Source organism: Ctenocephalides felis, unplaced genomic scaffold, assembly GCF_003426905.1.
Source record: "Ctenocephalides felis isolate EL2017-DRISC unplaced genomic scaffold, ASM342690v1 CF-g0.4_SCAFFOLD_03573, whole genome shotgun sequence".
Lineage (NCBI taxonomy): Eukaryota > Metazoa > Arthropoda > Insecta > Siphonaptera > Pulicidae > Ctenocephalides > Ctenocephalides felis.
Window position 1 is genome coordinate 10,572,266 of NW_020539727.1, and position 17,004 is coordinate 10,589,269.

General features: G+C 28.4%; 1 protein-coding gene across 1 annotated transcript in view; it reads left to right on the forward strand.

Moving 5' to 3' along the window:
* Positions 1-17,004, forward strand: part of LOC113389491 (collagen alpha-1(I) chain-like) — a 66,115-nt gene that overhangs the window by 20,848 nt on the left and 28,263 nt on the right. The window contains exons 3-4 of the mRNA XM_026626519.1: positions 9,478-9,757; positions 12,737-12,965. Of these exons, the coding sequence (XP_026482304.1) occupies positions 9,478-9,757; positions 12,737-12,965 (509 nt within the window). The remainder of the gene's footprint in view (positions 1-9,477; positions 9,758-12,736; positions 12,966-17,004) is intronic.

Here is a 17,004-nt window from a genome sequence, read left to right on the forward strand (position 1 = left end):
ATATACGTATATATATATATATATATATATATATATATATATATTTGAAGTATTTTACAGCCCAATCGTTAAATTAAAATAGAAAAATTCTTTATTCAATTAAACGTTTATACACTTAATGTGTGTCATCATCCATTAATCTAAAAAAAAATATATTACATAAATAACAATAGTTGATATTAAATATAAAAATGAGAAAATTATTATTATAACAATCTACAATTAGTTACAATGTTCTTTTTCACAAGTTTAGTGTTCAATAAATTTTATATAATTTTTTTGTGTTTTTCCTGGTTTGGTATGTATATGATTTTCTCACTTTAATATTTTTTATATTTAATATCAACTATTGTTATTTATGTAATATGTTTTTTAGATTACTGAATGATGATACACATTAAATGTCGAAACGTTATTAGAATAAAGATTCTTTAATTACAAAAATACTTTCAAATATGTATCAACGTCGACAAAACTATCAACATACATAATTTAACAAAGAAAAATCATCTTATTGTAGTAAAACCAACATTTCGAGTTTTGCTTGGACTCATCTTCATGCTAAATGAAAAAAATTATTAAATCACATTTTACTTCTAAATTACATTATAAATCCTTTACATATTTCTCCTATTTGATCTCAAAGACCCCAAAGTCAAAGTTCCTGGTTTATGAAGACTACCGGGTGGACGATACATCAAATAATCAACTCTGACCTTTTAATTTCGACTTGATATATGGAGACAAATATTTCTCCCATGGCATACCTTTGATTTAAACCTTTATTGGTTATGGTTTGAGCAATAGAAGTAATAAGATGCCTTTGGTGCATGTAATTGCGCCATATATCACAATCGGAAGAGGTGATTTTCGAATTGACATTACTAAGCAGGATAGACATGGAGCCAAGGTTCAATTTTTAATAAATTTTTATTAAATTACTGCTAATTTAATAAAGCAATTTTGAATAGGACATTTGATGTGAAATGATATATCTGCTCGATTTATATTTATTTTTTGTAAAATTTACAATACATGAGCAAGTCCAAGAGTGCTCAAAACCTGACATGGATATTTCACAAGATTAACAATTATGTTTTTGCATAGGTAAATTAAATAGATAAAAAATATCTACTTGTTGACATGAGATGATATAGAAAAAAGAAAATAAAATTGATTTTAGATGAAATAGTGTAATTAGTAAACAGTTAGTACCACATAGCAAAAAAAAGCTAGGTACTCATTACCTAATTCTGATTATTCAAATATGACCAGAAAAAGATTTAAATTAAAATTAATATTAATGTTTTTTGATCTGACTTTCATTATAAAAAATATTACACTTGATCTGACATAGTATCAAAAATTAAATTAATTGCAAAAATTAATTTTAAGAATAGCTAAAATTGTGATACTAGAAGAAATGATATAATAAAGTACTTTAGGCCTTGACTTAAGTTAACATTGAGTGATTATTTTTTCGAAGGTGATGTTCATATTTCGTGAAGTTTCAAATCATTCTGAATCCTTTGAGATCAAAATTGGAAAAAGTATGCGTATGTATGTGACCCGATTTTTGACCATTCGTCGACGTGTTCCCAAAAACTGCCAAACAATTTCAAAAGTTTGGGACATAAAAAGTGCAATATTTTTGACCACGTTTTTGCCAAAAATTCTGAACGAATTTTTGAAAAATTAAGAAGTGTTTTAATGCTTCGGCAAGCATTCTAAAGTCTGCAAAAATTGGTTTAATTTTGAAAATTTATTAAACTATAAACATACATAACATACCATAATTCTGCATATATAAATATATATAAAATCGTTGTCGCCCACAAAATAAAAATGTATATCAATAACAGATCTAATCCATATAAAACTGTAATAAATTCTTTCAAGCTGTCACATATAACACGTTTTTATAATTTATTAATCCACAACATCGGCCTATATGTTTTATATGTTTTGATAAAATCTCTGCTATAAATCTCATCTGTCTTCTGTTTCCGGGTTACTTCTAAAAAATATCTAAACTTCCGTTCAGTTTGTAGAAATAATCGAAATAGAAGCGATTTTTGGTTAATCATTTATTTGAACCTAAATTGTCTATGAATATTAATATTTTTACCTAGATATTCCCTACCATCTATTGAATTAGGTTTCCCTTTGAAGTCTTACAAGATTCACTGTATTTTTTTTTCAATTTTGCTTGTAAGATATTTGCTTTACTTTATATACTAGATGACCCGACAGACGTTGTTCTATACCCACGTCTACAATTCAAAAGTTCCAAATTTTTCAATATTCTATCCTAAACTTTTTATATCCTATTTGATGTCCTGCCTTTGTGATTCATTTATAAGCAGAATGAAAAATTCAGAAAAAATAATACAGTATCTGCAGTAAAAGAATAATATCACACTTGATTTTACCACACAACATAATTGCTTCAATAATTTAGTCTATAATTTTCATAATCTCGTACGATGTATTAGTTGCTCTTTGGCAATTATAATTTCTAAAGTACATTTTTCTTACTAATAATTTAATAAACATTATTGTTTATGTTCAAATCTTAGGTTATGTATATGCAATTTTGGACTTATTGCGTTATTTATTAAACTGGATTATATAATTTGATCTGCCAAAACACATACTGTTGACTGTATCTTATATTATTTTATATTTTGGCACATCTCAGCTGCATTTCGGCAATAATTATGTAGGCATTATATTTTTTCTGTATATTATATTCTAATATTATCTAGGCTCATATTTTCAGCTAAATTCAAAATTCAAGTGAGTTGACATTTCTAGCAGGTTTAATGTTTTCAATGTCAAACAATGATAAGTGGTTTCATGTAATTTTTGCCATTTATTTCTACAACATTGTTATAGTTTTATCGCTCATTAAATCTTAAAAATTACCTTTGACAAACTCTAAAAAGAATTATCAAAATCCGAATAAGGAGTTAGGAGAAGTATCAAATCATAAATTCGTACAGAAGAATTTTATATATAAGATATAGATAATGCACAAATTGTGTGCGTGTTTGAATATCATAAAATTGCAGCATATTATTTGAAATTAATGTCATTTATGTGCAACTTAATTTCTTTATAATAGGTTGTCAAATATCTCCCTTCCGCCTTTTTGTATTATAAACCAAGAGCAAAAAAGCGGAAGGTATTGCGGAAGGAGATATTGGACAACCTAATATTATACAGTTCACCTTGCCTATAGCATACCGTTTGATTTACTTCTAATTACATACGGTGACATTTAATTAGCAATTAACACATTACAAATGTTGTTCAATAATATTCTCATTACGATAACAATCGTTTCGGAGACGCCACTTAATAAATTTTCTAATAATCCCGCATTCCCACACACGTGTCTGACATTACGAGAGCACGTGGGTTTGACACCTCTGCCCACGTGGACGATCGATGTCTTTGGAGGTTAGGGCGACATATAAATTACTATAATAATTATTAATGTTGTGATTTATAACTGACACTTGGAGATTCTTCTGGGTAATGTCATTGGCAACAAATAAATAAATAAGACAATTGGATGTTGCAGTCGATTGTGCACTGAGGGTTCAGACAAAGTAAATATTTTTTGCTATTTTTATCACCAATGTTCCTAGAATTAATCATAGAATTGACATACTTATTCTTGCATACTAACTCTTGCTATTATTTTCTATGGTTAGATTCTTCCTAGATTAATCATTTTTAATAAATATATAAGAATATAAATTTAAGAAAATACTTCAAGAGTCAGTATCAAACTTAGCATCATATTCCTCCAAAAATTAGTAACACGTGGTTTGTATAACATACACATGACTATAGCAATTATTATTGTGATTTCTAGAAAGCACTTAAAAATTGTGCTTAAATTATTCCATGACTAGGCACAAGCGGTATTTTGCTTTAATGCAAGTTGGATGATCATTTCGATATGTGAATAAGAAATCAAATTCAACAAACTCTTAAATTATGACTATCAATAATGTAGACATTACATTTTTCTTGTATATTATATTCTAATATTATCTAGGTTAATAATTTCACCTAAATTAAATTTTCAAGTGAATTGGCATTTCTGGCATATGTTTTAAATGTCAAACAATGATAAGTGTTTTTTTTGTAATTTTTGCCATTTTTTTCTACAATATTACTTAAAATTTAAATCTTAAACATTTCCTTTGACAAACTCTAATAAGATTCATACACCCGTACAGTGGAATTTTATATATAATATGCATATATATATATATATATATATATATATACTAACATGCCCTGCCATGCCTTGCTGTGGCTTTTATTAAAATCCACGAATATGATGGACAGTCAACAGTTATACAATATATTTCAATATTAATTTCTAATGGTCAGTCAAAACTATTGATGAAATATTTTGTGAAATTAATTTAAAATAATTTATAAAAATAAATAATAATTTAACATATAATAATGTATGAAACATTAGTATATTTCCGAATCTTGGAGAATAAATTGATAAATGATTTGTTTATTTGCTCAACGTCACTTTCCAATTTGAAAAAAACAATGAAATATGTAAGTGTAAAAAATCAAATATTAGATATAAATTGAAAATAATACATATTTTAGAATAAAAAAGATATATAAATAAATTATATATGATCAATATATATTGAAGGCAATGTAAGCAAAAATGTCTCATCAAAATGTATAATATCTTAGCAAACTTGTCGTCTTCACTTTTCTTTTATATTTTTGAAAGTTAAATTTAATTAACATTTTTTATTATTAATTTAATATTCAAAATATAAATTATAATTGATATCTTTTGCCGTAACTAAATCTTGCTTTATGAAATGAAAATGTTTCTTTTTGAATCGACCAAAAAATTTTGATTTAGAGAACTTTTTAATTTATTTTTTTTTAAATTTATTACTGTCAGTATAATTTTTCGACTAATAATTAAGGTTTATACTAAGGTTTCTTGAACCATTGGCATCTGTCATTTCATAAGGTTTTGTCTTATTCATAACTGTCAAAATTAATTGAATTTAGTAAAATTTTAATATTTCGGCAATGAACTGGGAATTTTGATATTGCCCATAACCTAAGTTGCATATAAATGCATATGGTAAGCCAATTAAATTTAAAATCGGTTCAGCAGTTTAGGAGTTTATTACGGACAAACATCGTAATTAAATTCATAATGTTACTAAACAAATTTATATACTAGAAATGCGCTTTGTAACAATAAACTTTTATATGGTTACTCGGAAATAATGTATCGTAAAGCAATTTATATCGATAAATGATTATGTGTGATTTATATGAAACGGTGTGATTTTTCACGGTATTTTCAATTGTTACTTTTTCTATACACCAAGTACCATGACACCATTTTAGAGACTGACTGACTCATTAAATGTTAATTTCCTACTCTTTAAATGACTATTCTAAATCACAATCTAGAATAAAATAAAATGTTATTACACATTGTAATTGTAATATATATAAATAAATAGGTAAGTGTCAACATTTATTGTAAATTCTGTCACATGAGTAAATTGACATATGACGGAAAAGAATTTATTGCAAAGTTTAATAATTGTTAAGCCTTGAAAATTATATACAGATTTGCTATTAATATACTAATAAAGATAAAAGTATATTTTTCCATGGAAGATTGTGAAGAGAGACCTGACAGAAAATATCCTTTATAATAAAAATTGAATATATTGGATAAAGAGCTTATTTATAAATATATTAGATGCAGATACAAGCACCTGATTATTATTAAATTTTTTTACCATTATCATCTTTCAAAGTAAAACTTTTTTACGCGCGACTAGCGAGTAATTCAGGAAAAATGCAACGGAAACCCGTTACGGCTATCGATGGAATCATTCTATACGGGTCGATTGTGATTGGTCGGCGTGTCACGTGCGTAGGGATCTTTGGTTCCATGCGGTATATATTATATATATTGATATATTTATTTTAAACTTGAATGCCATCTCGTACAATAGCAAAAAAAAATACTTTAATCGCGTGTGAACCTTACGCGCACTTATTTTATATTTATTAACTTGATTTTTCTGCGTGCGTATATTATTTCTAGTTCTTATTTTCAATTAAGTTACCACTCCTTCATTTTATATTGCCATAAATATGTTTTTAATGTTTTATTAAAAAGTAATTATTGTGATTAATTAGAAGTGTCTATTAAAAGCGTCGCCTTACTTTATTAGTTTATGACCATTTAATGGCTAGACAGAAATATCTATTTAATTCACAGCATCCGCATTCGAATTAATAATAAAATATGGTATCAAAAATTGTATTTGATCAGTTGGATATAAAATGAAATTTCATAATTAGACAAATTATGTTTTGTCGAAGAAAAAGTTGTGTTTTTGCCTGAAAATCGGATTTTGCCAGAAATTCTTCAAATATATATATATATATGTATATATATATATATATATATATATATATTCATAAAGATGCATAAATATATATTTTATCCTCCCATAGTTCAGCGACCCGACATTGTAATTAAATTCAAGTTCGGCGAATGGTTATTACTCAATTCTAATATTAAGCTATAGCCATAGCTATAATCTGTCTGTTAGTATTTATTTTAGAATTAGTGATAAAATCCAGAAATCTTCCTAAGTGCTAATATACATCTGTGAAAACGCTTTGAAAATGTCTAACTCAAAACATACATCTCATCACAAACGATGTAGACGTACAATCTAGTATGCATAACATTTGCAAAATTTAAATAAACATTCAAAATTCCTTAAATGAACTAGTTGTGATGTGGCATTTTTCCTTGAGGCAAATTGTATGAACTTAAGGGGCGTCTATTAATCACGTGATCGATTTTTTAAGAATTTTTGGAAGCTGCCCCCCCCCCCCCTTCCTCTTGGTGGTACGTGGTGATATTCAACAATTACAACAATATTTACTTACGACAAAAATTGTAATATTTTCGGATTTTTTTTAAACAAATTAGGTACAAATAAATACACATGATATCTTACTAAACCCCTTCTTCCCCCAAGTTATTTTTCGTGATTTTTTGTTCAGAGGAGGAGGGATCCAAAATTTTTTAAAAAAATGATCACGTGATTAATGAACATCCCCTTACCTGCTTTTGCTGCACCAATAAAAAATTCATCAATATTGAGAACATTCAGAAATTGTAATAATAAATTTATCATATCGATTTAGGACAACCGTTCGGGCCGCCATATAAAAAAAGACCAAAGTTTCAAGACAACATTTCAAAGGTTTTTTTTTAGGTTTTGATAGATGGTAAAATATATAACTTACCATGTACACTTGCCCTAAGTATAATTTATGTCACAAAGTATACATCCCGTGACATCATATTTCCTACATGCATTTATTGCTATTTTATTGGCATACTGAATATTACCATTTTATTGCTCCAGAGTTCTAACAATAAGTAAAAACCTCTATTACTACCATTGGCAATAAATATTAGCCGGACATTGCTCTACAAAAAGGAAAAACCACTCAATCATGATTGTGGTTATAAATCGATACACATTAATAATATTCAAGTGCCAAGTTTATTTTTAAAATAGTTTATAAGTGCTATAAATTATGATATGTAGAATTTTATTAAAATATAATTAGCTCTGCAGGAATAGATCCTACTAATAAAGATCTGAATCAGAACATACATTTTGTATCAATTTTATTTCATTTATTTTTAGTATTGTGGCAATTGGGATAGAAAAGTTTGGTTTCGAAAAATTTGTGAGTTAAAAATTGTATCGTCACAATTTTATGAGTTGCTGAATCTAAGGGAACGGATTCTGCCGTATAACAGACCAATGTTATGGCAAGGCCATGTTATAAAGAACTTTCAATACTAAATATTGACAAAACGCCATGTGGTTGGTGTGCAGTCAAGCGTAATTCTCAGGTTGTCAGATAGAAAACCTGAGCTAGACCCCGCACAAATTACAAAAAAACGATGTTAGATAACAGGGTCTTTCTGACTCAGCTTCATAACATACGAGTGACGTTGCAGTTTATGTGTACCACGCCTGAATGCACAGCAAATGCATGACATTTTGACAGCATTCAGTATGATTCAGTAACATAATGCATGGAAGGTGGAGCGTAACATGGCCTTGCCATAACATTTTTCTGTTATGCGGCAGAATCGGTCCCTAAATTCGGTTATTTACAAATATCAGCTTCTTGCTTTAATACAAAATGCCACTCACACCTAGATGTATCTACTTTCTTTAGCATTGTCAGAAAGTCACTTTCTAATAATTCACTTATATATCTTATATATAAAAATGGAGTTCTCGATAAAATGATCCACTAAAACTCGAAAACGGCTGAATCGATTTGGCCAGTCTTAGTCTTGTAAAATCAGTAGGTTGTCGGAAAGGTCGGATATTATATAAAAATCGCGTAAAAACTTTACATTTTTTATTTAAAAGTTTTTGTAGAAACGTAATTTGAATAAAACAATGGATGGTGGCTAATACGTCAAATGTCAAATGTTTTTGACAGATGATGTTCAATTACGTTTAATAGGATGTTTTACGTGAATATTATTTAATTATGATTAAATTGTAGTAAGTAGTTTTGTTCGTAGTTATATTTATACACAAAAACGTTATTAAACGGATCGCACGTGTTACTAGAAACTCAAAATATCAACTTTTTTGAAATGTTAATATGAAAATGCACTTGAAAGACAGCAAAAAAGCACATTTCTACAATGATGAAGTAGGTGGCCGTTTTACTGAACGTAGTCAGATAATTGTTCGTTTGAAATGTGTTATTTGTTGTGATATCATTGGTTTGATTTTTATAATATAATTAATATTTGCTCAAAGTCAAATTGGACCTTTGTGTCTCGCACTGCTCTACATATATACTTTTTATTACATTTACTTTAATTCATCGAATGTTACTTGAAACTTTTTAAAAAGCAGGTCAAAGAAGAAATACTCAATTCACTTTCTATCTCTCCTCGCAGAAATTTGAAAAGTTTGTATAAGCTCAGTAGTATTATTTACAATTATACACAAAATCCCGAATCCAAAAAGAATCTAAAAGACTTGAAACGTAATCAATAAGTCAAAAGACCAAAAAAGACTTGGATTGGATTATAACATATTTTTTATAGAAAGTGTATAAAACTTCTAGTTTGATTGTATTGACAAAATATAGTCAAACTAATGGGGTTCATTGTTTTTATAATACCTCATTGTATATAGCATTCGAACAACACATCCTTATACACTTAAATTATTAATATTTTTGATTGTCTAGAAATTGTTTAGAATATACCTTACTTAGCAAAACAACATTTGCCGGGTCAGCTAGTATATATAACCTATTTTATATTTTTTCATAAAATGTTATCCAAATTATGTGTCCTTTACCCTGCAGAAGAACCACCAGAGCCAGAAGAAGATGTACAAGAGCATCAGCCTCCGGACGAACTACCAGCCTTTGTTCACCATGTGTTAGAAACCACAGTCAAACCTCCTGGTCCTTGTCATTCTTATCGACCAGGAGACCATGATTTGCAGACTTTTGACCTGATTCGAAGTTTTCGGTTGGATTTACCACAAACTCAGTACCCAGGAGTCAGCAGGGTACGAGGGAGTAACAGGGTGCAGACTGCTTATAGGCTGGACAGGGAGGCTGATCTTACTTTATCTACAAGGTAAGAACATAATTTTTGAAAAAGAATTAATAACAAATGAAAATTATGGGTACCATATTTTACGTGCAGAACTTCAGGATTACTCTTTTGGAATTTTGATCTTTTGAACTTTGCATGGTGATTGAGTTGATAGTCAAACAGAAAGCCTTAAAATATTAAAGGCCTATGAGACCACTTCTCACATTATTTAATTATGAAAATTAATAATAAAAAAAGAAAAATAGATCGCGCGCTATACGTTATATATAAAAGAGTATAAAATGTTTGGGTTAAAATTGGTATAATTCATTTTTTAACTTTCCGAAGTTGTCTGTTCACACACACACACACATACTTTTTCCAAATTTGGTCTCATTCGATTCAGAATGGCTTGAAACGTCGAGAAAACGAAATTATCAAATCGGATTTTTTGATGAAAACATAAACTTCTCCTTTGGGAAGTTAAAAATGAGTGCCTTTGTATAGCCATCAAATTTGTGCTATGACATTTATTGGAGGTTCGCCATAAATTTCTTGTTCTTCTGATGAATGAGGCTGAATTACTCCACCAGCGCACGTGATCACTTCTCGGGTGACTAAAGAGCTAATTGCAAAGCAATAAATTATATAAAATCCTGCTAATTTATAGTCTATTATAATCAACCACATACAAAGTCGCACTCTTTATATTATAATATTCAAAGTGTTCCGAATCTATTGATGTCGAACGAGATCCTCCTAGATCGGCAGCTGGAGGAGCCTGGTGTGACATCGGTCACTGATGATCTACACCTCATTAGAGGCCGTCGGCTCTTGTGTTTCAAGTCCTTTGCCATCAAAGCCGCATAATTAATTGCCAACATTAATTAGTTTGCTTTGACGGCACAGTCTCTCTAAACACCCGCAAAGTGAAAGATAAATGGCACATATCGGGGATATATGTTATTCCAATTTATTCAACGAGGCGAAAAAATGATATATCAATCTGGAATCAACTCGGAGCAACCTTAGAGTCATTAGATAATGGTAGATTCATAAGTAATAGAAAAAATGTGTTTTTTATTACTCTTCTTTATCCATTCGATAAAAGTTAATTTTTTGTGACATTATTTGCTTTACACAATATACTGGAATATCCTATACATTTTTGCATAATTAAATTCCCGTAGAGTAAGTTATTGTAATCGTTCAAAAATTAAAATATGAAAATTTTTACATATCTTTACGTTTTTATTTATTTCTGAGTATTTCGGCATACTTTTAAAAAAACGGATGAATGTGTGTGCGGATACAAATTTTCGTCGACGATTTCAGGAACACGGTTCAACCGATTTCAATTATTCAAAAAACATTTGCTTGCTGTTTATAAGGAGACGTGCTGATTATAGGATTTGGCATAGGCAGGTCTAGCCGTTTCGAGGATACCAAAATGCCAAAAACGGTAACTCAGTTTTTAGGAGAACGAGGCGTCCGATGTTAATAATTCAAAAAACATTTTACTTGTATTGACAAGATGAAGAACTTACTAAATTTTTGAGAAGGCAGGTCCAGCGGTTATGGACTCTCAATAAAAATTAGTTAAGAAAATGTCATTTGGCGGTGAAAAATGTTTATTAGACATATGTACATCAAATTATCAGGTATTTTATAGAGATTTTAATAATGTGTTCACATTTTGTGTATTTTTTTGGGTTCCGTACAAAGATTTTTGATTACGGTACGGGAAGTTCCAGCAATTTGCCTTAAGGCACGATACCATGCACCCCACTAGGTTTTTATTTGAATTTAAAGAGAAAAATCCAAAAAATTTTCAAAAAAATTATGTCATATTTAGTAATAAGTCATCTATATGTCCAGGTGAAAGCTGATATCGCTTCTGCTTGATATCAGGTTGTCCGCAAAAAACTTAGAAACATTAAGTTAAGCATTTTTGATATATGATATATTGATTAAATATTTGTGATTCAAGTTAATACAAATTCAAGTATACAAGTATTTTCAAAAGTAATAGAAAATTAGTGGTTTTCATCACTCTTATCCGTCCATTCCATAAAATTGAGAATGAAACGTTCAAAGGTTTCTGAACCTTTTGGCATATCTCAGAAAAAATGGATGTGTATGTATGTATGTGTGGATACAATTTTTCGTTCACGTTTTCTGGCGCACGGATCAACCGATTTGAATGGTTCAAAAAACATTCGATTCCTATTCTAGGAAGATATTCCGATTAGTTTTTGGCAAAAGCAGGTCCAGCCGTTTTGGAGATACGGCAGAAAATAGAAATCAAGTTTTTGAGAGAACGGAGTATCCGATTTGAATTATCTAAAAAACATTCATTTTGTAATGATTGGGAAAAGTGCTGATTAGTTTTTGGCAAAGACAGGTCCAGCCGTTTCGGAGATACAGAGCTAAATGCGCAAAAAATGGCAGTTTTTGAGAGAACTAAGCGCCCGATTTGAATTATTCAAAGAACTTTCTGCTTGTTTTAACAAAATAATTGATTTTGGAAAAAAAATTATTTCAAAAAACATTTTTTTTGAATATCGAAAATAATTCGTATTGTAATTTTTTCTAGCTGAAGCTCTATTATATACTTTAAATAAATGTTATTAACTTTGCACCTCAGTTTATATAATTCTTATAAATATTAGAGAATATCCTTCATTTTAAATTCGATTGGTTAAGTTTTGTTTATTTACTTTTATGTAAACATATATACGTTGCAGTGTTTATAATAATCTATTTGAAAACATTTAATATTTCTCAAATTTTTCATTACGATACGGAAAGTTCCAGCAATTTGCCTTAAGGCAGGATGCCATACACTACTAGTCGATTTTAATATCGGAAACAATATCAAACAAAAGTGGTTGGCTGAAAGCCAACTGGACAAAATTTACTACAAACTCCTGCTTTACTCATATCTATTAAATTATCCATTTATTTTTATATGATAGCAATTTATTTTATATTATCTTTTACCATTTTCTAATTTTTTAGCGATGTTTTCCCACAAGGTCTTCCAGAACAGTTTTCATTCGTCTGCACCTTCCGAACGCGAAAACTTCTTAAGACACCTTGGCATTTGATGAGAATCGAAGGCAGCAATTTGGGAGGTCCTCCACAACCTCAATTCCAAATCACGTTGAATCCTAGAAGAGGTTCTGTTGAATTTTCCATCATCAACATGGCTGGGGAACTGCAGACGTTGATCTTCAACAACGCCAATGTAAGCAATCATAATTATAAATATTTATTTAATAGTAGATAAATGATAATTGGTCAGAGAATTTTTTACTGGTTCTTATGGCAAATTATTCAAAACTTTTATAACTGTTTTCATGGAAATGTAGTGAATTTTATCTAGTTTCACCCTATCTAACTCAAAAAGAGTGCTTTCATATAAAATTTGTGAGTTATTTAACAAAAACCAAAAAAATGACCCGAATTTTCTATTTACGATGATCAATTATTTCTAGACCAGGATCTTCCAACTAGTTAATTCCAATGCATATAAAACTATTATTAAATAGAACACAATGTGTGGTAAAGTATTTATGACATCATGATGAAAATTTCTCAGCAACTTGAATAAACATATGACTGATTGCAAAAGAACTTACAATCAGACAGAACAGTTATATTATTTAATCTATATCTTATATTCTGTTATAGTAATAAATTATTATTTACTATTTTCTAAGTAACAAACGAGTTTCCATGAACATATTAAAAATCTTTTTATGGACTTAAAAATCAGTAATGGTCAATTTATATTCATGAGTTAGTGAAAAAGATTGAAAAGACATTTTAAATATAAGACTTGTTAATGTATAATAAGATAGACATGAATGATATGTATATAAAATATAAAAATTGTTTCATAATCTCTTATACCATGCACCCTTGCCTGACTGAGATATAAAAATAATATATATAAAAAAAAACAAAAATAAAAACCGAAGTCAACATTTAGAATATAAAAAAATAATCTAGAAACGATTCATTTTGGAAACATTTTTTTTTTTTTGAAAGAACAAATTCAACTTATTTAGAATATTTAATTAGATTATTACATGTCTAAAAATAAAGAATTGACAATTATCTGCCTTTAATCTCAAGAAGCCAAGAAAAAAAATCAGACAAAAATTATTAATTTAATACAAGAATTTCTTACGTTTTTTTATGAAAGGAAACGCTTTTCTAAAAAATTTGATGGGTAGATTTCCAGTTATTGCCAAGATCTTATGTATAAGTAAACTAGTAAAAACTTTATAAAATATATTTCTAGCATTTAAAAAAATATCTTAAAAATATTATAGATATACTAGATGACCCGACAGACGTCGTCCTGTACCCACGTCTACAATTCAAAAGTACCACTTTTTTTAATATCCTATCTTAAACTTTTTAATATCCTATTTGATGTCCTGCCTATATGATTTATTTATGGTGTTATTATAAGCAGTATAAGAAATTCTGCAAAAAAAATTTTACCAGACAACATAATTGCTTCAATAATTTAGTCTATAATTTTCATAATCTCGTACGATATATTAGTTGGTTTTTGGCAATTATAATTTCTAAAGTACATTTTTCTTACTAATAATTTAATAAACATTATTGCTTAAGTTTAAATCTTAGTTGAATTAATTTGTTGAATCTAGTTCATCATATGTGCACTATTCAATCAAAGATCAACTAACTAATTAATTCATGTCCAATGGCAAACAAATGAATTTTTACACACGAAACAAAATTCTAAAATTTCCATGGAAACACTTATATACAGTCCGATATAAAAGATTTGAACAAAACGGCTTTGATTTGAATTTGATATTTCATTATTTAGCAATAAATAGAAAATTCGGGACATTTTGTTGGTTTTTGTCAAATAACTCACAAATTTGTTTGATTAAAAATCCATGGATAGATTTTTGAAAATTTGAAAATTGCCAAGTGCTATAAAACTATTTTTATGGAGACAAAAAATGATCTTTTTAATTAATAATTTTTTATCGTTCCGAAGAAAAAGTTTGTCCCACTAGAAAATGAGATTTGTTAATTTCCTGGTTGCTCGACGTTACAAGTCATTCTGAATTTTTGCAACTAAAATTGGAAAACGTATGGGAGTGTGTGTGGCAAAATTTGACCTTTAGTCAAAGATTTCTCAAAACTGGATAAACCAATTTTAAAAAATTTAAAGGCCAAGAACTTGATTTCAATGAATCGTAACATAAGTTTAAACAATAAGACATTTAAATTTCTTGAATTTTAGTCTATTGTTTCAGCTCTTATCATGAATAAAATGTAATTTGCTGATGATTGATCGTCTAAAAGAAACCGCTACAAGTAGATCAGATAAACAATTGATATTTTTATCTAGGTCTTTCTAAAATTATGTACCGATATTATTTATTGTTTTAAATATCTAGACAGAAACCTTTTCAAGTTTTTATTAATGATCAATAGAAAAGATGAAAGGATTGTTTCAACTTGAAATAGTATCATTTATTATTTCTTCTTTGAGATAAGTAGAAGAAATAGATTAATGATTGCTAAAATATTTTTGCTGCTGCGGTTTATCTTATATATAAAATTCTTCTGTACGGGTGTATGAATTGATACTTAAACGGTTATTCGAATTTTGATAATTCTTTTTAGAGTTTGTCAAAGGAATTTTTTAAGATTTAATAAACGATGGAATTATAGTAATATTGTAAAAATAACTGACAAAAATTACAAAAAAACACTCATCATTGTTTGGCATTGAAAACATTTGCTATAAATGTCAATTCACTTGAAATTTGAATTTAGCAAAAATTATGAGCCTAGATAATATTAGAATATAATATACATGAAAAATGTAATGTGTACATTATTATTGATAAAAAGCAGCTGAGATGTGCCAAAAATTAAAATAAAATAAGATACAGTCAACAGTGTATGTTTATCAAGGATAGATATCTATCTATCCATGATAGATAGATATCTATCTATTTATCTATGGATTTTTAAACAAAGTTTTGCCCGTTTTATATTTCCATGGCGCCATAAAAGCTAACTATGAGTATGAGAACAGTTTAACATATCAGCACGATTGTAAATTAAATTATATTGCAAACAAAGTAATATAAATATCAATTCATTTATTAAACGACTTCCTTAAATGGCAATAGTAGTTGCAGACATTACATTTACGACATCACGAAGTCTTAATCACACATTTATTACTTCAAATGTTGCAAAACATTATTTATTAAGGGATAATAATGCACAATTGGGTTACAGGAATGTTTGATAAATGTATAAAATAACTTTATGTTCAAAATAAAGAGTAGAGGATTGTATCTAAATATCTAAATCCTAACAGTTCATGCAACTAACCTTAAGGCAAAATGCCACTTTCAACTAGTTCGTACAAAATTTTCTACAACTGGTTCTTTTTAACTTCCCGTAGGGAAAGTTATAGTAATCGCCAAAAAATCGGAAACAAAAATTTTTGCATATCTTCACGTTTTGAAAATTTCTGAACATTTTGGCATACCTTAGAAAAAATTAATGTGTATGTGTGAGTATGTATGTATGTATGGATCAACCGCTTTGAATGGTTAAAAAAACATTCGATTCGTATTGATAAGGAGATGTGCTGATTAGTTTTTGGCAAAGGTAGGTCCAGCTGTTTCGGAGATACCAGGCAAAAAGTGCCAAAAACGATAATTCAAATTTTGAGAGTACGGAGTACCCGATATGAATGATTCAAAAAATATTTACTTGTAATGACGGAATGAATAATTGATGAAATTTTTGGTAAGGCAGGTCTAGCGGTTTTGGAGATACAGAGAAAAAAGTAAAAAAATGATATTTGGTGATCAAAAATGAACATTAGACGTATGCACATCAAATTATCAGATATTTCATACAATTTTTTAACATAAATACTAATTTTGTTGGGTTGCGTACCAAGATTTTTTAATTTTTAAAGTTTTACCTATCGGTTCAAGCAAATTTTAAATTTCCAAAAAAAAAATTCAATATTTTCAAAAATATACAAAGCGAAGTATACGAAGCGTAAATATATTTATCTCTAATTATATTACTTTCAATATATAAATAAAAAATAATGCATTTTTTCTCATTGTATATGCAAATACAAAAACTAAATTTACTTTTCATATAGATAAGGTAGAACTTTTTTGCCTGAATACGAAAGGAGAACTAAATATCTGAATAAAATATTATTGTAATTAATTGGTTAGAGTGAATAT